Source organism: Sorex araneus, chromosome 5 (genome assembly GCF_027595985.1).
Source record: "Sorex araneus isolate mSorAra2 chromosome 5, mSorAra2.pri, whole genome shotgun sequence".
Classification (NCBI taxonomy): domain Eukaryota; kingdom Metazoa; phylum Chordata; class Mammalia; order Eulipotyphla; family Soricidae; genus Sorex; species Sorex araneus.
The window spans coordinates 119,503,972-119,528,699 of NC_073306.1; the positions used below are offsets into that span (position 1 = coordinate 119,503,972).

At 43.5% G+C, this 24,728-nt stretch overlaps 1 protein-coding gene across 3 annotated transcripts in view; it reads left to right on the plus strand.

The window, feature by feature from the left end:
• Window positions 1-24,728, plus strand: part of PHF20 (PHD finger protein 20) — a 120,566-nt gene that overhangs the window by 47,940 nt on the left and 47,898 nt on the right. For 2 of the 3 annotated variants that reach the window (XM_055137629.1, XM_055137630.1), the window contains exons 3-5: window positions 5,669-5,840; window positions 7,728-7,812; window positions 21,929-22,008. In XM_055137629.1, the coding sequence (XP_054993604.1) occupies window positions 5,669-5,840; window positions 7,728-7,812; window positions 21,929-22,008 (337 nt within the window). Of the gene's footprint in view, window positions 1-5,668; window positions 5,841-7,727; window positions 7,813-21,928; window positions 22,009-24,728 lie in introns of those variants that run through there. The other variant, XM_055137631.1, reaches the window with a different exon arrangement.

Genomic DNA, 24,728 nt, shown 5'->3' on the forward strand with positions numbered 1-24,728 from the left:
GTACTCAGGTTTTACTCCTGGCTCTGCACTTAGTTTTCGTTTACTCCTGGCAGGACTTGGGGGACCAAAAAGGATGTCAGGGATCAAACCCGGTTGGCCACGTGCTGGGCAAATCCCATACCCACTATACTCTCTCTCTGGTTTGAAGCCCCCAAGTCTTACTTGGTTCCCCTCCTCTTCTGTGCAGTAAAGTAGAGTTTCCTCAGCCCTTATGTGGGAATTGCATCTTCATGGCCCTCCAGAGAAGTGAATGATGTGCTTTCTTCTTAGAAAGCCTTGCAGACCCTAGGTTTTTATTTGTAGCTGGAGAAAGTTTTTAAGGTCTGCAGAAAGCAGATGTCTATGTCCCAGGAAGGTTTTTGAGCAAGGAAGAAGCTTTTGGTGAGCGGAGGGCCACAAGTACTGCAGTTATTGAGTGTGTGCAGTGGAGCTGCCCACTTAGAAATTTTGGTTAATTTTGCAGTCTAGACTTTACATATTTCAAAAGGATTGACCAGTAGTGCACATTCCAAAGAACTTGGGATTTGTCCTGAAGTTTCCCAACTTTTAATTTTACCAAATGATATTTAAGATATATATCTATTTCTGTACCATTGGTAGTTAATACATGCTCAGGGTACAACATTCAAAACCTACAAAGGGCTATATATTGAATAAAATAAGTTTCATACTTCCTCTCCAGTTCCTTAAATATACAATTCCCTTCCCAAGAGGCAAACCGGGTTGCTTGATCATCCTTCCAGAGATAGTCCACACATTTAAAAACAGGTATGAATGTATTGTCTCTCTCCCCTTCCTAAATCAATGGTGATACATTCAGTACAGTTTGCATTTTTTTTTTTCATGTAGACTCTTTTTCAGAATGGCGAAACCACATCTGATGGTGCTCAGGGGCCGTTACTGGCAGTGCTTGGGGCTCTATATGTGGATCCAGGGTTGTGGCCAGAGCTGCATGCTAGGCAAGCCTTTTACTATCCATCCTACATCCAGCCTTTCCTTGTTTTTTCAAAGAGATCTTTTAAAATTTGTCCTGAGATTTCCCAACTTTTAGTTTTGCCAAATGATATTTAAGATATATATCTATTTCTGTACCATTGGTAGTTAATACATGCTCAGGGTACAACACTCAAAACCTACAAAAGGCTATATATTGAATAAAATAAGTTTTATTTTATTTAGAATGCTGCCTTATTCTTTGTAATGACTGCATGATATTACAAAGGGTATTAAAAAACAAATATGTATTATTGTTTGGGTTGGATAAGCTTTTTTAAGCACCAAAACATTAGAAGGAAAGCGATTATTATATAGAAAATTAAGTGAATTTAGTTTTGTGAAAAGCTAATTCTGTACATTGGTATAGAGATATATTTTTGTAAACTTCCTAGAGATAATAAGTGATTGAAGAACTTAAATCACTTATTATTTATTCACTTTTTGTAGTCACATAATCACTTACCTTTTTTTTATTATTAGAGATTAAAGCACTTAAAATTTTTTTCCAGTATTTTGGTTTTTTTTTTTAAATTTTTTTTGCTTTTTGGGTCACACCCGGCCATGCTCACAGGTTACTCCAGGCTCTGCACTCAGGAATTACTCCTGGCGGTGCTCAGGAGACCCTATGGGATGCTGGGAATCGAACCCGGGTTGGCCGCGTGCAAAGCAAACGCCCTACCCGCGTTACTATGGCTCCAGCCCCAGTATTTTGGTATTCTAAACCACACCTGGCTGTGCTCAGGGCTTACTCCTGACTCTGCACTCAGGAATCACTCATGGCATTGCTTGGGGGGACAATATGGGATGTTGGGGATCAAACCCAGATTGGCTGTTTGCAAGGCAAACAGATTCCATACATCACTTATTTAAAGAAAAATTGATGCAAGAAATAGGAGTTTGGTTGGGCTGAGTATTATTTAGGTAATTCCTTGTGGTACCTGAGTGAATTAACGAGAGGACAAGAGGCACCCAAAGGGGCTGTCTAAGGGAACCCTCTGCTTCTCATGGTGTTAGACTACACAGTTAGCGTCTGCTCAGAAGGCACTGAGTATTTATAGTAGCCATATGTCTGTTGGGTTGGCGTAGGGAGAACGGTTTCAGGGTTACTTATTCTTTTTGTTAATATATTTTTAACAGTTCATCTTTGCACAGTACCATTAGTAACTTTGAAAAACAGCTTGTCAGCTCTCTGTGGAAAATACCACATGAAATGATGCAGACCTGAACTTGGAGAGTCATCGAAATCAGAATGGGGAGCTGGAGTCTGAGAGGCTTGGAAATCTGACAGGACATTAGACCTTTGGGTAGAATAGGAGCAAATGAGTTTTCTGAACCCTTTTTTTTGGGGGGGGGGTCACACACAGCGATGCACAGGTGTTACTCCAGGCTTTGCACTCGGGAATTACTTCTTTTTTTTTTTTAGTACCATTTTTATTTATTATTTATTTATTTATTTATTTATTTAATTTTTTATTGTGGAAAGTTACAAATTTACAAAGTTTTCAGGTTTAAATCTCATCGGGAATTACTTCTGGCGGTGCTTGGGGGACCATATGGGATGCTGGGAATTGAACTCGGGTTGGCTGTGTGCAAGGCAAATGCCCTACCCACTGTTCTCTCGCTCCAGCTCCCCTGAATCATTCTTAAATGCCCCGTGCGTGCAGCCTGCTATGATAGGTTAATGCTAGGTGAACTGGCAGAGAGAATGTAGCATGGATTGAAGGTGGCACGGCATACAGATTCCAGGAAGCAGACCTACTCATTTAAGTAGCACATATTTATCAGGATAGGATACAGGGAAGGAAGGAAGTGGCACAAATCCAGGTTAGAGGGGGAAGATAAAGGAAGAGTCTAAACCTCCTTGTAGAGTAGTAATCTGATTAATGAAAATATATTTAATTGTGTATTTCTGTGATGCCAGAGATGAAATGACAGGCCTTACACATGCAAGACAGGTGCTCTGCCACTGAGCTATACCCCCACCTACAAATTCAATTAGTTACTTATCTGCTTAGTTTTGGGGTGCCAGGGATCAAACCCAGGACCACAAATGTGTAAGGCAAGTACTCTTATCACTGAGCTACATCCCTTATATATACCTTATATATATTTTAGAGAACAAGTACATATGTTTTTCTTTACTTTCGTTAATACATTTTTGGAAGGAGCAACACATTTCTGTGTTTGAAAGATAAGTCTCCTTCGTGCTATTTCCCTTCCTTGTCCCTGATAGCCAGTCACTCCTCGCATCAGGTTTACACACTGGAAAGAGAGTTCTATTTGGATTATTCTAATTACAAAAGGATTTATATGAGAAATTAGGTACTTGAGAATTGTTGGAAGGGCTGGTCCTCCAGTTGGTGGGGTGCTGCCCTTTGTGGCAATTTGGAGAACCACTGGTGGAGGTCAGGACATCTCCACTGCCGTGCTATCTCCACTGCTCTAATGCGACACTCAGGATGTCCCGCCAGACCTTTGGAGCTGCACGTGAGTGGAGGAGCAGCACCAGAAGGTGGTCAAGATCCTACAACTCTGGCTCCACTTCCTGAATTAGAACCTGCATTTAACAAGATCCCCTGCTGCTTTGCAGCGCAGGAAACTGAGAGACCTGCACAAGGGGCACCTACCGTGGTTCTTGGCTGTGGTTCCCAGTCGTCAGGAAGTCTGGGAAATGACGTTATTGGTCTTTCTTTTTTTTAATAATGTAGGAATACTGCTATTTATTCAGCCATTGATTAAGCTGATTGAATTGGGCATGAATTCCACATTCATTTTTTTAAAAATTCTATTCTGAATGTTAACTTTATTTTATTATTCCCCCCCTCCCCCTTTTTTTTTTTGATTCACGGTGAGATACAGCTACAAAGCTTTCATGTTTGAGCTTTGGTCATATAATCATCAAACACTCATTCCTTTACCAGTGCACATTTTCCACCACCACAATCCCCAGTATTCTCCACCCCCACTCCCTGTTTCCAACCACCCCCTGCTTGTGTGGCAGACAGTTTTCCCCATACTCTCTCTCTATTTTGGTTACATTTATTGGTCTTTCTCACCTTCAGTCTGGGAAGGTGAAATGGCAGTTGAAGAATGTGTTAACAAACTCAACAGATTCTCGCAATTAGCCTTTGTTAGTTTCTTGTTTTCTTGTTAGCTTTCTGCTATGTATGTTGTAGGCATACGTGAACGTATAAGTTTTTTTTTTTTCTTTTTGCTGTGATTTAGGTCCACATCTGGCTGTGCTGGTTGTAATGGGTTGGGGATAGGGCATGGGAACCATTGTGGTACTAAGGATCAAACCTTAATTTGCCACATGCAAGACAAGAGCCCTACCCACTGTGCTATCTCTCAGACCCCATGTATTCCTTTTACAGTGTTTTGCATCTAATTGTTTTCACATAAAAATAAATCTTGGGAGAGGTTTTCATGCCATGACACAAAACCATTCTTTTCACAATTGCATGGTAATCCACCATATGAATTATAAACTTGTAATTCACATTATCTTCCACAATCTGGGGTGGATGGTCATTTTAACTTATTCACATATGTAAAGTATAACTATCACTGTCATCCCATTGGTCATCTATTTGTTTGAGCGGGCACCAGTCATGTCTCCATTGTGAGACTTGTTACTATTTTTGGCATATCAAATATGCCACGGGTAGCTTGCCAGGCTCTCCGAGAGTGGCGGAGGAATGGAACCCAGGTCAGCCTCCTGCAAGGCAGACACCCTACCCGCTGTGCTGTTGCTCCAGCCTCCCCCCCCCCCGAAAATATAACATAGTTGTTAAATAATTGCTTCCTCCTTCCTTTGTATTAGGTCTTGTGTATTTGTTGTCTAACTTTATTTGATTACTGGCTTTTTTCTTTTTATAATGCGGGAGGAGGGGTTGCCTGGTGATTCTCAGGGATTACTCCTGGCTCTGTACTCAGGAATTATTTTTGGTGGTGCTCAGAGGACCATATGAGATGCTGGGGACCAAACCCCAGTTGGCCGCATGCAAGGCAAATGCCCTACTCACTGTACTATTGCACCAGCCCCATCATGTTTAACTTTGGCTGTGACCCAGTGTGTTGAGTACTCTTCCTTCACCTTATATGTGAGAAATAAGATTCTGAAAGGTTAATTTAACATTTATTTGTGTTTTGTTTGTTTTTGGACCATACCTGTCAGTGCTCAGTGCTTACTTCTGGTTCTACAAACGTCCTATCCAGTGTACTAATGTTTCCAGCTCCTAATTTCACATTTAATAGATGAAGGAATATATGGGCGGGGATTGGAACCCTAAGTCTGTTAGCCTTCAGAATTTGTGATTTGACAGTTACAAAGAACCTTTAAATGGTAGGCTTTATTTAGTGCTTTGGTAACTTAACAGCTTTGGGGAAAAGTTTTTTTGTTTGCTCTCTTTCTGTTTTTGTTGTTGTTGTTTTGGGGCCATACCTGGCAGTGCACAGGGCTGATTCCTGGCTCTGTGTTCAGGGATCACTCCTGGCAGGGCTCAGGGGGCTATATGGGATGCCAAGGATCGAACCTGGGTCAGCCATGTGTAAGGCAAATGCCCTCCCCCTGTTTTATCGCTCAGGTCTGTGGGAAAACGTTTGAAGGGTACTGTTTTTGTTATTTCAGATAGGGAGTAAATGCATTACTCTCTCTTTTTTTCTGACTCAGGTATCCAGCTCACATAGAAGACATTGACTACGAAGAAGGAAAAGTACTTATCCATTTCAAGCGTTGGAACCATCGTTATGACGAGTGGTTCTGTTGGGATAGTCCTTATTTACGTCCATTAGAGAAAATACAACTTCGGAAAGAGGGCTTACATGAAGATGAAGGATCTTCTGTGAGTAACAGATGTGGAAGGTTCTGTAATAGGTTGGATCCGCCTTGACAGTTTTGTTCTGCCTTGGCTATCACATGCAAGACAGACAGCTGCGTGGGCCCGTGGTTGAAACTGAGGTTTGAGTGACTCCTAAAGTTCTGGAGGAATCCCAGATGTCATCGGTTTGGGATACTCTTAGATCAGTGTTTTTCAATCTTTTCCAACCATGCCCTCTTTCTAACCTTGTTTTCTTTCTCTGACTCCCCTGTTTACTGATTGGATTCCTAATCTGCCCTCCCCTGCCCGCCCTGTAATGTGCTTTTCACTTGTGGTCTTTAATCTTGGAATATCCTTGGAACCCAAGAGAAAAAGGCCTTTGGTTGAGAAACATTATTTTAGATCAGTGGTCTTCAGTCACCAATCCATGATCAGTGCCAGCACATAGAAAAGTTGAAAAATACTCCTTCAGATCATTAATGATGTCTTTTTTAAAAGTAATCTTTTCATATGGTGCACCAGGCAAGCTTTTCAATTTTCAAATTTTTGGGCCATTAGCTTACAGTGTGCTCAGGGATCACTCCCAGCAGGGCTTAAGGGCCGTCTGGGGTGCCAGGGATCAAACCCCAGGTTGGCTGCATACAAGACAAGTGCCCCACTAGCTATACTATTGCCAACACCCACCAGGCTGTCTTTATATCAAGAATTTATACTTGATTAGACTGGATTCATTAGTTTGTTTTTGTTTTGTGGCCACGCCCAGCTGTGCTCAAGGTTGGATTTTTGTTTTCTAAATTTCATCACTAGACCAGGAATTTTTACTGGCTCAGAATAAAGACCGAATTGAGGCATTTATGAAAAACCTTTAGAACAGACTCAGCCCTGACTTCTATTTTTTATTTTAACCATCTTACCAGAGACCTTGAACTCTTGAGAGCCTTTCTTTTTTCCCCCAATTTAGGATTGTCCAGTTTGGTTGCTCAATATCCACTTTTAAATATTAATTCCAGCTCTGTGTTGTGAAGACAGTATGAAATATTAAAGGTAATGGTTTCCTTTGGCAAAAGTCCCTTTGAAAGCTTGGGTGTCAGTAAGAGGAGGGAATGCTCCTTCCTGCCAGTTCGTGTGCTGGGATGTTGCCGGGAGGCCTGTGCGTTACACTCACTTCTCAGAAGCGGCAGATGAGTCTCAGCACTGGCTGCACTTGATGGATTGCCCTGGATGGGAAAGGGTTTTTTTTTTTTTTTTTTTTTTTTTTTGCTTTTTGGGTCACACCCGGCAATGCACAGGGGTCATTCCTGGCTCATGCACTTAGGAATTACCCCTGGCGGTGCTCAGGGGACCATATGGGATGCTGGGATTCGAACCTGGGTCGGCCTCGTGCAAGGCAAATGCCTTACCCGCTGTGCTATCGTATCACTCCAGCCCCGGGAAAGGTGTTTTTTTTTTTTTTTTTAATTGTTAAGTCACCAGGAATTACAAAGTTACAGATATTTGTGGTTGAGTTTCAGGCATATATTGTTCCAACACCAATCCCTTCATGAGCGCAATATTCCTGTGGATGGGAAAGTCTTGTTTCCAGATCGTTTGCTTTGACCTCCAAAGTTGAGCACCAAGAAATGGGGGCTGGCACGATAGTGCAGTGGGTAGACGCTTTCCTTGCATTCAGCTGATCTGGGTTCAGTCTGGGTTCAATCCTCGGTCCCCTGAACTCCCGCCAGAGCACTGTCAGGTGTGACCCTAAAACAAAACAAGACAAACAGTTATTTGTAGCACTCACCATTTCCCTTTCTTAAGCTGCCCAATTCCCGCTCCTGTTTTTAAGAAATCTGGTTCAATGTGTGTCTTACTGAATTAAATTGGTGACAGTCTCTTTTTTGTTTGTGTGTTCCTTTTTTTTTTTTTTTATAGGAATTTCAGATAAATGAGCAGGTCCTTGCTTGCTGGTCTGATTGTCGTTTTTACCCAGCCAAAGTCACTGCTGTGAACAAGGATGGTAAGACATCGGAATCGGGATTGTTTTCACTCATGGCTTGGGAGGGGAGTGGTATCTTGAGCATTTGGTAATGCTATTCGCAGTATGTGTGAATTACCTAGGAATCCTCTCTCTTTAAGTGAACTACCAGATACGGAGTTAGGAAAAGATTATAAATGGGGAGAAAGCTGGATGAAAAGGTGGGCTTTGATTTTATTTTATTTTTTTGCCTACTTGCTCTCAGTCATTGCCTTCTGAAACACAGTTAATCTGTCACTTGTCTGAGAAGTATGCAGGCTTCTGCTGTCTGGGAGAGTTTAGTGGATACACTCAGCCCCTCCGATTCCTTTTTTTGTGGATAGTAAAAAGTTGAGTTGAATACCAACAAACGTGTCTTTAAAATATGCTAAGGGTGGTCTATAATATATGAGTGGCTAGTTGAGATTGTGGTGCTATTATTCAGAGCATGGAGTTGAGATACCTTTGCCAGTGTTTTAGGAACTATAAGGAGTCAGGACAGGAAATTTGACTCACTGAGGTTAATTTCGCTAATCGTTACAAAAATAAAAATGCGTGTTTGTGGGCTAGAGTAGTAGCTTGCCTTGCACACTGCTGACCCTGATTTGAGTCTTCGGCACCATATATGGTCCCCTGAGCACTGCCAGGAGTGGTCCCTGAACATAGAGCCAAGAGGAAGCCCTAAGCACTGCCAGGTGTGGCCTCCTCTAAAGTATGGGTGATAACATCTTAATTCTCAGACAGTAGACTCAAGGTCTAAGCAATACGGATTTTAACATTTTCTACCAAAATGATCATAGTTTGCTTATTATCTCTACACAATGTCTAGGGCAGGTAGATCAATTAGTGCAATTCTTAGGGGCGATCATACAATCAGATTGAGTTTACATTTGATAAAATTATTTAAGTATTATGCAGCACTCTGTTGACCAAAAAGTTTTGTCTGACTGGAAAAGTGTCTCAGCAGCAAACTACTTGCTATGCGTGTGTGTGACCTCGATTTGATCCCTGGCACTGAAATCAATCAATCAGTCAATATTTAAATCTGAGAATGGGTCAAAAAAAATTTTTTTTGGTCTGAGACATGGTTATAAATGAACAATATCAGTATGTGACAGAACTTTGGATTTCTCTGAAACTCTCTATCACCTTACTCTGATCCCAGCGACTAGACTATGGTTAATAGGGATGGAGGCTATTTGCAGACCAGCCTTGACTTACCCTTCCAACACACTCTGCTTCAGGGAGGTCGCTTAGATGGGAGAGTACATGCCTGATATGTGTGAGGTTGCACTCTACCACTGCATGTCCCCCACCACTCTGCATGACCAAGGTGACACTAGTGGCCCCTCTGGTGATCTCTGAGCACTGCCTGAAGTGACCCGTATTTTTTTGGGGGGGAAAAAAATAAACAAAAAAAACAACATAAGACCCCACAGTTCTCTTGTCTCAAACCTCCAGAGGAAGATAATCTCTGATTTTCCTATCTCTAGTGAATTTATGTTCATGATGAAATTTATGTTATTTTCTTATGAATTACTCTAACCTAGAAAGTCTTTGTTTGTTTTTGGTTTTGGTTTTTGGGTCACACCTGGCGATGCACAGGGGTTACTCCTGGCTCTGCACTCAGGAATTACCCCTGGCCGTGCTCAGGGGACCATATAGGATGCTGGGATTTGAACCCGGGTCGGCCCCGTACAAGGCAAACGCCCTACCCACTATGCTATCACTCCAGCCCAACCTAGAAAGTCTTATTTTGAAGGAAAACTGAGGTTTCCTTAGACTTTTGTTTCAAATACTTTTAGTAGAATTAATTTATCGGGGGGGGGGGGCAGCCACACCCACGGTGCTTGGGGAACCACGTAGTGCCAGAGATTGTGCCTGAAGCTCTCCATGCTAAGCTTGTACTCCAGCCCTTTGACATGTCTCTGGCCCTCCAAAATACAAAGACTTTTTCGGTCTTAATTTCAAAATTAATTTTTCTGTTCTTACTGAATTTTAAACCATTTGATATGAAATATGGGTGCTCTTGATATATACAAATATATTCCTGGAAAGTTGATTGTCCTATGCTAACCAGGCCACATATCCGCTCCAACCTTCAAATAGTATAATTGGAAGTGTGCTACTTTGGGAAGATGGGGGCTGGCGTGATAGTGCAGGGATTAGGGAAAAGTTGTGAGTAGTACAAGGGTAACTTGTAGGTAAGGAGGTGTCTGAGGAATGAGCATTTTTCTTCTGTTCCAGTGATGTCCAAGAGCCAATGGTGGGGAGAAATGGGGAACAAGGAATTGTATTCAACAGTGAAGGGGCAAATTGAGAGAGAGGAATTTGGAATCCTCTCCAAGGGAGATATCTCACAGGAGGTGGGGCAGTAAAGGATTAGGCTCCTGTTATTTGCATCTGGTATCTGTAGCATGAAGAACTTGAGTGTTCTTCTTGCCCATACCCAAAAGACTTAGTCCAAGGTGGGCCTGGTACACAGCACCACAAGGTGGAGGCCAGGTGGGAACAGGGTGGTGTAGATGAAATCTTTTATTGTTATTGGGCCACACTTGGAGGTTTCAGAGCTTACTCCTACCAGTGCTCTGGGAATTATTAGGGTGTTGGGGATCGAACCCCAGTTATCCATGTGCAGATCAAGTGCCCTGACACACTACTGTCTGACCCCTGAAGCCGTTGTTGGGTCGTGGTTTTTTTTTTTTTTTTTTTTTTTTTTGGTCACACCCAGCAATGCTCAGGATTTACTCCTGGCTGTGCTCGAGGGACCCTGTGGGATGCTGGGGATCAACCCGAGTCAGCTACGTGCAAGGCAAAAACCCTACCCACTGTACTGTCTTTCAGGCATGCTCCTCCACCGCCCACCAGTTGTTGTTTTAAAAATGTTTTCAGTGTATTTTCTCCATGAGCTCCAAGTTATATGAGGGGAAAACTTAGCTAATAGTTGTTCCTGAAACAATCTTTTACAACCCTATTATATTGGTTCTGTAAGGTTGAGATTTGGTCTGGTAAATTTTAGTAATCGAAGGACATTGAGAATGAATGAGGGGCTGGAGCGATAGCATAGCGGGTAGGGCGTTTGCCTTGCGTGCGGCCAACCTGGGTTCGATTCCCAGCATCCCATATAGTCCCATGAGCACCGCCAGGAGTAATTCCTGAGTGCAAAGCCAGGAGTAATCCCTGTGCATCACGGGGTGTGACCCAAAAAGCAAAAAAAAAAAGAGAGAGAGAGAGAGAGAGAGAGAATGAATGAGGATTTCTGTTAAAATCTGCTCAAGTTTTTGGCTTTCACTTCTGATTATGCCTTACTAGTTTATTTTATTTTTGGAGCTAGGTATCAAACCCAGGTCTTTATCCACTTGAAGCATGCACTCTGTCATGAAGTTATTACAGTTTACTAGTTCTTTTTTTTTAGGGTTGGAGGGTGGTTTGAGCCATACCTTGTGGTAGTCTAATCCAAGCTCTGTGTTCAGGGCTTGCTCCAGTGCCAGAAATCATACTGGAGTCAGCTGCATTCAAGGCCAGCACCTTAGCCCCTTGTGCTGTTTCTTTGGTATTTTTGGTTTTTTTTGGGGGGGTTGGGGGCCACACCCAGCAATGCACAGGTGTTATTCCTGGCTCATGCACTCAGGAATTATTCCTGGCGGTGCTCAGGGAACCATATGGGATGCTGGGAATTGAACCCAGGTTGACTGAGTGCAAGGCAAATGCCCTACTCCCTGTGCTATCACTCCAGCCCCTCTTTGGTATTTTTTTTCCCTCTTTTTTCTTTTTGGCCATTTCTAGTGGTACTCAGGGCTTAATATTGGTTCTCTGCATTCAGGGATCACTCCTGCAGTGCTGACAGACTATATGGTATGCTAGGGATTAAACACAGGTCGGCCATGTGCAAGGCAAGTATCTTACCCACAGTGCTATCCCCCTTCTTATCAGTTCTTGAGAGTAACTGGAAAGGGGCAGAAAGGAAGGTTGTAGGGGAAAAAATCTTGAAAGTTAGAGAAATTACCTGGGTGATTGATTATTTTTATCAGGTGAAGGAAAGCCTTTGTGGGAATTCTGATCTGTGCCCCTTTTTAAGATGAATGACTTTGAGCTGTCAACCTTTGGTTAGATTTCATCTATGAAGGCACAGTTTCTATTTATTTATTTTTTGGGTGGTAGATTCTAGAGCTTGCAAGATAAAGAGGGATAATGCTGGATTTTGCTTGTTACTCGTGTTCTTTTCTGCCCTGCCTCGGTTTCTTCTGTTTACAGGGGCCACATGGCTTAATTGGCTGTGAGAAGCTTTGTTGGCAAGCTGCCCCTTTGTTTCCTGTGAAAGTCGTTCTGTGTTCTTGGGGCTGCTAGAGGTATCTGGGTGATACGGCCTCAAGTTCTGCCCAGAGTTTCACCTTTGGAAGGCTTGTTCCGATACTCTCGTCGTGCCACTCATCAGAACCCTGGATGTTTGCTGAGGCTGAGCATTGGCTAAATAGGTCAGGTGGGAGCTTTCTGGAAGGAAATAGTACTTAGATACTAGGGAAGTTATTTAATCCTTTTCACCCGGTTCTTTGGCCATGGCAACTTAGCATCAGTGCTAAGGGGACTACACCCTATAGTCTTGTTAGCCTCGTTAGAGCTTGGGGCTGGAAAAAAGGAGGGGCTGCCGGAGAGACCCAGCAGACTGCAGTGCATGCCTTTCACGCAGGAGCTCCTGGTTTCATCCCTGGAGAACTGAAAACTGCCAGGATTGACCCTCCTATACCAGCACTGAGCTGGAAGGAGCCCTGTACCTGCACACCACCAACCCTCCTCCCCCCCACCCCAAATGTGTACACAAAAGAAAGGAGAAGGGATTCAGTCCTTCCTCTTCCCTGGGGACTGCTCAGCTCCCTCCCCGATTTTCTTACCCAGGAATGGCAGAGCCAGCTTCTCTTGGGCTTTGCTTCTCGATGGAATTGCTCTACTCTGTGAGGCATTTTCTGTGGGGAAAGTGAAAGTAGAACAAAATAAGGAAGTACTGCTTCCTGTTGACTTTGATTCTGGAACTGAAACAAGCAGAACAAGGTCCTGAAAAGTATGCATGTTCTTTTTGTTTGGGACAGGGGGTTGGGTCATACCTGTGGTACTTAGGACTTAAACTGGTTCTGTGCCCCGAGATCACTCCTGGAGGTACTCAGGGATTTGAACCCGGGTCATTGGCATGCAAGGCAAATGGGGGCCTTACCCACTGTACTATCTCTTCAGTTTCAGTTATGCACATTCTTTTTTTTTTTTTTTCTTGCTTTTTGGGTCACACCCAGCGATGCTCAGGGGTTACTCCTGGCTTTGCACTCAGGAATTACTCCTGGGGGTGCTTGGGGGACCATATGGGATGCTGGGGATCGAACCGGGTGGGCCGCGTGCAAGGCAAACGCCCTACCCACTGTGCTATCGCTCCAGCCCCCAAGTTATGCACATTCTTAAGTCATGTGACCCACTGTCCCAGTCCAGTCTTTCTGGGTTAGTGTCTGAATTTTGTGTTTGCAACAGGAGATTCTATGGACATTTCCTTGTTTCTTTCTAGCTAGAGTTGCATGTTGAAGCAGTGACTCTTTTTTTGCTTTCTTCATGCTGTAACTGATCCCACCTTTGAAGTGTGGGCTGTTGGACGTATATGAACAGTTTTGCACAGAGATAAAGGAATTCTTTTTATAAAAAATAATTACTAAATCTCCATGAGAGACATAGTTCATGACTGAGTTTCAGTTCTACAATGTTTGAACATCTATCATTTTGCCATTATCCACTTCCCTACGCTGGTGGCCCTAGTTTCCTCCCGCCCCTTAGTCTCCCTCTTTGGCAGACCTTTTTCTTTTTTCTTTTAGTCGCTGTGGTTTGCAATATTGTTTCTGAAAGGGTATCATGCAAATCACTTCTTTTCAGCTCTCAGTTCTTGTCCAGAGTGATCACTTCCCACTTCCATTGTCATAATAGTCCCTTCCCTGTCCTAACTGCCTTCCCCCTCCCCCCCCCATTGTGACAAGCTTCCTACCAAGGATCAGTCCTCCGGGCCTTTATTTCTATAGTCTCTGGGTGTTATTTTAGTGTTTCTTTCCATCTTGCAAATGAGTGTGATCATCCAATGTCTGTCCCTCTCCCTCTGACTCATTTCACTCAGCATAAAACCTCCTCCCTCACTGCTTGCTTCATGTTGAGGAGGGAGGGTTGCTACTGCCATTTTGTGTTTGTTTTTGGACCATATCTGATGATGCTTTTGTGGGGCCCGGAGAGCATGTGGTGCCAAGATCAAATCCAGACTGCTGATCTTCTACTCAGTGAAAACACGGTGCTGAGATGTCCATATTTCATTTGCCTTTCCCACGAATGTGGAAAGGTCGTTGCTGTTAGTGCCCTATGCCATCCTCCTTTAGAGAATTAAGCTTGCAGGAGAAATTGCTCAAGCACTTACATAAAGAACACTTACATAAATGGGAGCTCTTACATAAATGGGAGACCTCAGAACTATTTTTAGTTCTTGTTTGTGGTGCTGGGGATCAAACCCAACAAATTCAGGGCCTCACGCATGCAAGGCAAGTGTTTTCTCTCTCAGTTCCATCCCCGGTGCGAGACCTCAGATCTGAATGGTAGTTTGTGGGGCTCCCTTGTTCCCAAGCTGTAGTCCCCTAGCACCAACTGCCTCTCAGGAGCAAGCTTCTCCTGCAGGGGCAAAGTTAAGGCCAGGTGCTGGCCACTGTGCGTGGGTGCCTGAGAAGGCCATCAGGGGCTGTAGAACGTCTGTTCTTTCTTGGCCCTGACACAGAGACAGGATCTGACTCCAGCTTGGTGTTTGCCACCCGACTGCTGCCCTTACTTCGGACTGGTTAGAGCAGTTAGAAGAACTCAAAGAGGCAGTCAGACTGCTGGACGGGGTATTTTTGTAAATTGTTAAGTCATAGAACCAAAGACTATTATGTAAAATTGCTAAGGAGACTCGGGAGGGGAGAGTTTGCCTGCCAAAACATGCAGATTCCTTTGCAGGCCTTCTGAGGGTCATGTATAGAAACCTCAGGAGTTTGAAAAACCATCTTAGAGAACTTTGGGTCTCTCACCTGTGTCATTCTGGAATGAATTCTCCAATTCCCAGAGAGTGAAGTGAAAAGGAAGCCTGGAGTTCTAGTTATGGTAGATTTTGCCCCTCTTGGTTGTTGGGCCACACGGGCTGTGCTCAGGGGATTGTATCAGGCTTCCTGCATGCAAACCTCAGCCTGTTGGCTGCATTAACTCTCTGTGTACAGTAGATTTTTTTTTCTTTTTAGATCACATCTGGCGATGCACAGGGGTTACTCCTGGCTCTACACTCAGGAATTACTCCTGGTGGTGCACAGGGGACCATATGGGATGCTGGGAATCGAACCCGGGTCAGCCGCATGCAAGGCAAACGCCCTAATCACTGTGCTATTGCTCCAGCCCCAGTACAGTAGATTTTAAGACCTACAGAAACCTGAAGACGTAGTGTAACTGATAGAATCCCTGTGTAGCAAGTGCTGGTGCAGAGCTGGAGCCTCCCAAGCATTGCTGGGAGTGGTCCCCAGGCTTAAAATTTAAAAGCAGCAGAAACCTGCCCTACACAGTAACCTGTGCATCCTTTCCTCCTTAGTCTTAGAGATAATAGCTTGCTACTGAATTCCTTACTTGCAGGAGGGCGAGGCCAGGAAGCTTTGTTTTATGTGTCTTGAATTTCATGGACTCTGATGTTTTATTTTGGTGGCACGCCTGGAAATGCTGAGGGTTTCCCTCCTGGGTCAGTGCTTGCGGTGCTCCTGGACCAGAGGTGCTGGAGGCTGAACTTGAGTGCAAACCAACTAGTTCTCTAGGCCACCACGAGGGCTTCTTGTGTGCGTAGTTGGGGAGGGTGAGAATTGAGTCACACCCACAAAGTATTTGGGGATATTAATGTTTCTGTGCTCAGGAGTCATCACTCCTGATAGTGTTTGAAGAATCATGTGTAGTTCTGGGAGTCAGACATCCACATGCAAGTCAGCATCTTAACCCCTCTATCTCTGGGGTCTGATGAGGGCTATTTATTTATTTATTTATTTATTTATTTATTTATTTATTTATTTATTTATTTATCTGGGCCACACTTGGTGCTGCTCAGGCCTTACTTCTGGCTCTGCTCTCAGGGATCACTCTTGGTGGGGCTGGGGATTAAATCTAGGTCAGCTACATGGAAGGTAAGACCCATTGACACAGGCAGTTCTTTCTTTATTTTTCTTTTCTTTTCTTTTTTTTTTTTTTTTTTTTGCTTTTTGGGTCACATCCGGCGATGCACAAGGGTTGGGATGCTGGGAATCGAACCTGGGTCGGCTGCATGCAAGGCAAACGCCCTACCTGCTGTGCTATTGCTCCAGCCCCAGGGGCAGTTCTTAAAGGAGCCTGAAGTAGGTGGCTTTGGGGCCAGTGATTTCTGTATTTTCCAATCATTTATGTGTGCTAGGTATTTCTTTGGCCATTTAGAGAGCTCTGTGGTTAGTGACCGATGGGAAGATTAATTTGGAGGGCATTTTTTTTTTTAGTGATATATGAAATCATTGAGAGGAGATTTAGGATTAAGAGTAGATTGTTGGGGCTGGAGCAATAGCACAGCGGGTAGGGCATTTGCCTTGCATGTGGCCGACCCAGGTTCGATTCCCAGCATCCCATATGGTCCTCTGAGCACCACCAGGGGTGATTCCTGAGTGCAGAGCCAGGAGTAACCCCTCTGCATTGCCAGGTGTGACCCATAAAGCAAAAAAAAAAAAAAAAAAGTAGATTGTTAGGGTGGACCTATTGAAGTCTGTTCAATGTCCCTTAGAAGTATAAAGGGCCAGAGCTGGTTTGTTATTTTGGAGAATATTTATTCTGTGTACCTTTGGTCATAGAAAGGGTCCTTTTTGAGAGTCTCCAGGTGCTCTGGATCAGTGGTTTGAACTTTGAGGAACTTGCAGCAGTGGGAGAAGATTGGTCAGATGTCCGCATACTTGGTTGGATTCTGATCCTCATTGTGAGACCTGCAGTGAAACTGAGGCGGGCTCCTTCTGAGTCTGTCAAAATAAGGAATTGATCTCACATAGATGAAAATGTTAAGATTGTTTGATCGCATTCCTTCATGTTGTCCTTATGGATATTTGAAATCTTTGCAAGAAGGGGCAGTTTTCATTTTGGTGTAACAGTTTGTTGTTGACAAAATAGTTGAAAATATAGGATCACCTCAAAGATGCTCAGATTTTGTTCTTGAATACTATAGTAAAGTTACTGTGGCAATCAAGCAGGTCACACAAATTCTCTGATTTTCCAGTACATATAAAAGTTATGTATGGGGAGGCCGGATAGATAGTAGAGTGGATAGAGCGGTTGTCTTGCACATGGCTGACCTGGGTTCAATCTTTGGCATCCCATATGGTCCCTAAGCACTGCCAGCAGTGATTCCTGAGTGCAGAGCTAGGCATAATCCTGAGCAACACCTCCCTCCCCGTGTGCCCTAAAAATTTAAAAAAAAAAAAAAGAAAAGAAAAGAAAGAAAGAAAAAGAAAGAAAGAAAGAAAGAAAGAAAGAAAGAAAGAAAGAAAGAAAGAAAGAAAGTTATATATGGGGCTGGGGTGATAGTATAGCACATAGGTTGCTTGCCTTGCATGCAACTGACTTGGTTTTGCTCCCTAGCATCCCATATGGTCCTCCTAGCACTACCAGGAGTAATTCCTGAGTGCAGAGCCAGGTGTAACCTCTGAATATTGTCAGGTTTGGTATAATCTCCCCCACCAAAAAAAAGTTTTGTATAAAGAGTGGGCATTGCATTTGGTTTGCACATCGCTGACCTGGGTTCAATCCTGGGCATCCATATGGTCCCCTGAGCACCACCAGGAATAATTCTTGAATGCAGAACCAGGAGTAATTCCTGAACATTGCCGGGTTTGGTACAACCATCCCCTGAGCACTCCCCCCCCCAAAAAAAAAAAAGTTGTATATGGACAGTGGGTATTGCATTTGCTTTTGTACATGGCTGGTCCAGGTTCAATCCCTGGCATCCCATATGGTTTGCTCAAACCCTGCCAGGGGTGATTTGTGAGCACAGAGCCAGGAATAAACTCTATGCCCCTCCAAATGTGTCCCCCAAAACAAAGCAAAACAAAAAGTTACATATGGGGCCTAACTTAGATGACAAGTTCACATTTGGGAGCAGTTCCTCAATACTGAGCCAGGAGTTGCCCCTGAGTACTGCTGATGTGTCTGCACTGCCACCTGCTCCACCCAAAAGACCATTTTATTTATTCTCTACTGCTGTCTACTGTTTCCATTATGTCTTAAGACATAGTATTATGTCTTAAGAAGAACTAATTACGGGGGCTGGAGAGATTAGTACAGTGGGGAAGGCACTTGATGGTTTGAATTATTGATGCTGCATATGATCCCCTGAACATCTTCAGGAGAGATCCTTGAGTACTTTTGGGTATGACCCAAAGAGACACAAAAAAAACTGGGGGGAAATGAAAACACTACGGACCTTGAACTGGGAGATGGCTCAAGGGTCTACAGCATGTGTTTTACTTGTGAGAGTTCAGATTTGCCCAGCACTGCATGGTCCCTCGACACTTCTGGGAATGACCACCGCTTCCCCCCCACCCCTTGCAAGAAACGCCTTCTCTCCTGACTAGCACTGCCAGGTGTGGTTTTCTGCCCCCCTCTTCCCCTTTTCGAAGATCTCCACAATTGAATGTGATAAAGAGACACACTATGAGTGTATGTGTCCATACATGATTATTGCAAAACGTCAGTTTATAGAAAATACAATATTGGGGCTGGGGAGAGAGCTGGAAGGACTTAAGGGCTCACCTTGCATGTGCAAGGGCTTGTTTGGTCCCTTGAACTACTTGGTCCCCTGAGGCCACTACTTGTAATTCTGAAGGCCCAGCTTTGCTGAGCTTGGAGTCCCAGCACTGTGGGCCAGAGCTGCATCTCATTGCCAGGCACAGGCGTGAATGTCTCCAGCCTGGCTGGCCAAGTGTTTCTGGGAGCAGCATCCTGGCCTCCTGAGCATTGCTTCAGAGCTCCTCTCAAAAAATGCAGCACTCATATGCCATAACAGTGAAGTGCAGTAAAGTAAACATGTTCATATAGACATGGATGGCTTGTTTGAACACTTGATGTTTAAGATTTCATGAGAACTGAGTTCTCAGACCCTTTGCTCTCATCCCCATGCTGGCTGGAGCTGTAAACCATGTTTGCTTGAACGAGGTGTGTTTTGAGCTCTATAGCATCACTTACCACTGCTCTTCCGCTTGCCAGTACCCTCACAATAGAGATAGGATTGCCAGATCCCTATTCTGAGTGTTATCAGTCACTGCTGAGCTGCCTTATATAGTGTTACGCTTGCATGGTCCTATTCAGAGTCATGTTCATCCTGAGACTTGTTTTTCTTTTTATCATAACCCATCATCAATTTGGGGTGTATGTATTTGGTGTCAGATTGGTTGAATTGCTTTGGTTTTTTTCTTAAATGTGACTATGCATCCTTATTTCTATCTTGTTTGTTAGCCTCTTTATTTCTGTTAGTATCGCTTGTGACTGACAGTCATTTCTGTTGCGTAATTATCAGGAGTCAACAGCAGAAAGTAATTGCTAATTCTTCTGGGCTGTGGGTCTCAGACTTTAGTGTATACCAGAATCACCAGACACACGTTTTCCTGTGTTCCACTTGCAGAGTTTTAGAGTAGGTACATCTAGCTTGGAACTGGTCACTTAATATCTCTAACAGTTTCGTAGATGCTGCTGGTGCTTCTGATGGTGTGGGGACTCATTCTGAGAAACAGTGGGTCTGGGGTGAACCAGATGCTGGGTGGGAGAGAGAGTTGTGTGAGAAGTGAAGTCCCGGGCTGTGGAAGCTGAAGGTAGATCTAAGTGGATGACTCAGTTGGTTCCAGGGGAGATTTGGAGAAGTCAGAGTTGGGACAAGTCACCAGTACCAGCATGTCCTGAGGTTTACAGGACTATTATGGCCATTAGTGCTGGCTACAGGATCACTGAAGGGCACATTCCAGGCAAGAAAACACTTGGATATAAACGTGGAGGTAGAACTGACCCAACGTAATTTACGTGGTATGTGAATGGCTTGTAACTTTGAATTGGTGGGTGTTGTGTGCTGGTAATGAGGAATCAGGGTGGGAAAATAATTAAGCCCCGATTGCATTGCGCTTGAGACACTAGAGTGGTGACTGGCCATTTACAAGGCTTTATTTACAACTGGAGGAGAGGTCGGAGAAGAGAAAATGCGTTAGAAGTGGAGAGTAGAGCTAGGGAGGTAGCTTCATGAATACGTGTGTTGCCAGTGCGAGACCTTGAGTGTGATCCCGGCACTGCATGGCCCGCTGAGCATCTTTGGGGGCAGCCCAGCCAGCCTCAATCAGGGCCCCTTCAGCAGGCCCTAGCACGGGTCCCTCTGAGCCTGAACAAGCGGGCCAGGAATTCCTCAGAGCAGCCCCTGAGACTGCTGGGTGTCGCTTGGGAGGCCTCTCTTAAGAAAAAGTTGGGTGACCAGTCATAGTCCTAAGGGCTTATTTCCTTTTTTGCATTCTGCTCCTACTCTACCGGATTTGCTTCTGTATTGTATTCTGCTCTTAGTCCTTTCTTTCATGAAGAGAGAAAATAAAACTTACCATGACTACTTACCATGTTTACAAGGGATTAGAATTATTACACCGTGAAAAGAACTCTCCCCCTCGTTCCCCTACAGAAAAGAAAATGGGAAGGACATGGAGGGGCTTTAGGATACAAAGGTTTGAAGTTCTCATTTTGGTGCTAGTTAATGAGAGTATTTTAAAAGAACTTTTATCTAGGAATTATAAGAGAGAATATGGAGATCATGTATTTTAGTACATAGTGATTGTTGTTGGGTACTTTGTTCCCCTTGGAATAAAACTGGTAACGTTGCAGGTATTCCTTAATGTTTTGGTCATCTCTGTGTTTTAATATTGTGACATGAACATGGACATTCTTCATATGGATTTTGAGATTAGTACACCCAGCAAAATGTGATAATAGGGTAATTATGTTTCATTTATTTTTAAAACTTAGTTTAGGGACCAGAGTGATAATATAGTGGGTAAGATGTGTCCCTTGCACACTGCTGACCCAGGTTTGATCCCTGGCACCCTGTATGGTCCTCCATGCCCACCAGGAGTGATCCCTTAACATCACCAGTATGGTTTGAACACAAAGTTTATTTATTTTTAGTTTTGGGGCTACATATGACAGTGCTGGGACTATTCCTACTTAGTGCTTGGGGGGTTGCTCCCTGTAGTGAGTGCAGTGCCCTATGGTGCCAGGGATTAAACATGTCAGAAATCCCATTTGCAAAGCAGGGGTTTAGCTCATTAAACTGTCTCCCTGACTCCAGTAGTAATGATTTTTATTATTTAGTTATAGTTCTGTTTTGGGTCATACCCAGAGCGCTCAGGGGTTTTTCCCAGCTCAGTACTTACTTGGGGGTCACTTCTGGCAGTGGGACCATGTGGTGCCAGGGATTGAACCTCAGCCATTACATTTCTTTAATTTTATTTTGGGTTCTGAGCCTTGCCTGGTGGTGCTCAGGACTTAAGTTTTGGCTCTGTGCTCAGGGATCTTTCCTGGCAGGGCTTGGGGGGCCCATAAGGAGTCCTAGGATCAAACTCAGTCAGCTGTGTGCAAGGTCAAACTTACTCTACCCTCTGTATTAGCTCTCCGGGCTCATCATTTAAATTTAAAAAAGGTTGTTGCCCTTAGGCCCAGAAAACAGATTAAGTGATAAAAATGAATAATTCACTAATGAATATTCCTTCATCATATTCTTAATTGTTCTGATGTTCTTTGTTCTTGGTCTAAATTTGGTGCAATTAAAAAATTTAATGGAACACCATAAAATTTTTGATGACTTTAATCCATATAGGTAAAAGCCAATATAATCTTTAGACTAAGAAATGAAGGGACACATTATTTGTACGTAAGTAAGACTGAATATGGTTCTGAAATAATTTGCTTCCCATAAGTTTGCCACTGTGTTTGGAGCTCCCTTGTGTTCGTTCTTTAAAACATTTTGTTGCTTTCATTAAACTGCAAGTTAAAGTCATGATATCTTCTTGAATTTTAGGTACTTACACTGTGAAATTTTATGATGGAGTAGTTCAGACTGTCAAACATATTCATGTCAAACCTTTTTCCAAAGATCAGGTGAGAAATGTGGTTTTGTGCTTTGTGGTATGAAAAATGCTAATGGCTGTAGTTTTGTTTCTCTAATAAAGGATATATATTTGTGTACGATGGTAAAGTCTTTATTTTCCCCATCTGATACAGTTTCAGCAGTAAATAGTATGCAGCTTGTGAGAAATTTTAAAAAAATTCCTGGGCTCGGGCAAATCTGGCAGTGCTCTGGGCTTACTTTTGACTCTGTTCAGGGATCACTCCTGACAAGCTTGAGGAACCACATGGGATACCCAGGATCCAACCGGGTTGGCCGCTTGCAAGGCAAATGCCCTGCCCACTGTACTATTGCTCTGGCTCCAGAAATTAAAATTTTTTTTGTCTCTCTGCTCTTTCCTTTCCACAGATTCTTCTTTTCAGAGCAAATATTTGGATACCTATTATCCTCAGTTCCTCATCTTTTGTCAAAAGTGTCTGGTTATTTTTTATTACTATTATTATTACTTTTATTATTTTTGTGGGGGGAAACCACACCCAGTAGTACTCAGGGCTTCCTCTTGGTTCTGCACTCTGTGATCACTCCTGGTGGTGCTTGGAGAACCATATGGGTGCTGGGGATTGAACCCAGGTCAGCCTTGTGCAAGGCTAGCGGCCTACCTGCTGTACTATCTCTCTGGAACTTGCATGCTTGTATCTTAACCCCTGTACTACTTCTTCAGCCTCTCGTGTCTCATGTGACTTCTTAATGAACTAAGATCGTGCAATGAAATTTGGATTTTTTTTTTTTTCCATTTTGGGTCTCGGGCAGCACACAGTTGTGTTCAGGGGCTACATCCAGCTCTGTGCTTAGGGGTCAATCAATCCCCCACAGTGCTCGGGGGTCATGTGGTATCAGAGATTGAACCCAGGCCTCCTACATGCAAAACATGCACTTAGTCTATCACTCTGGCCCCTGGATATTGTTGTTGTTATAATTGATACTATTATTATTATTTGCACCTGGCAGTGCTCAGGGCTTAGTCCTGGCAGGCTTGAGGGACCATATGGAGAGCCAGGGATCAAACTCTGGTCAACTGCGTGCAAGGCAAGCACCTTCTCTACTATATCTCTGGTCCCTGGATGTTATTATTTTTAAAAAGTTCTGATTGGGCTTGCTCTTCGATCCGTGTTCTCTCTTGAACACCTCTCTCGCTGCTTGTCTCTGTCTCTTTGCTTGCTTGTTTATTTGTTCTCTCAAGCTTGTGTTTTCTCTTAAACCTGTATTCCTTTCTTTCATCCCCCCTTGCATCTGTCTATGTAATTTTTGTTCGATAAAAACTGTCTGCTTCATTAAAAATAAATTATTTATATTAAAATTGTGATTGTTGCTTATTTTACCAGTTGAGTCAATCAGTCCAGTTTAATGAAAGATTAAAGCATAACTACTCACGACTGTGGGTCAGTATGCTGGAAATCTGTGTTTTGTCTCTCCTCCCCCCTCTGCCTCCTCCCTTCCCACCCTTCTCTTGTCAGCCACATTTGGCATTGCCTGTGGGACAACTCCCAGCAGTGCTTGGGAACACCATGTGGTACCAGGGATCAAACCTAGGTTTCCTGCATGCAAAGCGCCTGCTCAGCCTCTTATACTAGCTCTCCAGCCGTGTGTGTGTTAGAGTGTGTTACCAGGGCTGAAACCAGGGCCTCACACATGCTGAGCAGTGTCACTGGCCCTCTTCATGTCTTAGGATGATGAAATGTTTCTGCATATCAGAGATTTGAGTAAATCTTTCTATACATATGTTTAACAATTTTAAAGGATCATGACACAGGGTATTTTAAAAGGTAGTCTCAAGAATGTTGTTGCTTTTATTGGTTTTCCTATTTGGAAAATTGGCAAAATTATAATACTTTAGTGTTGAAGATGATTCTTTTTTTTTTTTTTTCTCTTCTGGCTTTTGAGCTGCAGCCAGTTGTGTTCAGGGCTTGCTCCTGGCATTGTGTTCAGGGGTCATTCCTAGCAGACTCGGGGGACCAAATGGGGTGCCGGGGAATGAACCCGGGTTGGCTCCAGCCCCACATGTTGAAGATGTCTCATCTGATTATTTCCCTGCAGGCATCAAGGGTACTGCAACATTATCATATTTACCTAAAATTTGGCAATTTTATTGTTAGTAGAATAAGTTAGTATAGAGAATACATTAAAAATTTGTCCAGTATTACCAGGCTGTGCTAGAACCTCCACAATTAAAAGTCCAGGACTCCAGATAACAAATATTTGGCTCTTCACTCTGTTGCACTCAGCAAACTAATGATTTGCACTCGTGGTGTTTTCAGCTTACAGATGGGCACCGCTCCCACTTTGGATTTGTGCCACAGTTTTCAGTGCCCAGCTGCCTCTGAGTGTCTCATCACTTCTCAAACCTGGCATATGGTTTAGCAAGACCTACTTATTTTTGTTTTTGCAGGAGGGCATAATGGTTTGGATTAATGATTTTCCAGATCACTTCAACCTTAATGATAGAAGGTTCTGGGACTGGAGAAATAGCTCAGTGGGCTAGAGCACATGTTTCGCATGCATCAGGCCCATATCCTGTCTCTGACATAGCCCTCCAAGCACCGTCAAGGTTGAATTCCAGAGTACTGAGCTAAAAGTAGCCCTTGAGCACCATGGCCCCCAAGTCAGACAACCCCCCCTTTTTTTTTTAGATTTTATAAAGTCCAATTACAAAGCAAAACTTATAAACTATCAGACAGGTTTTTTTTGTTTTTGT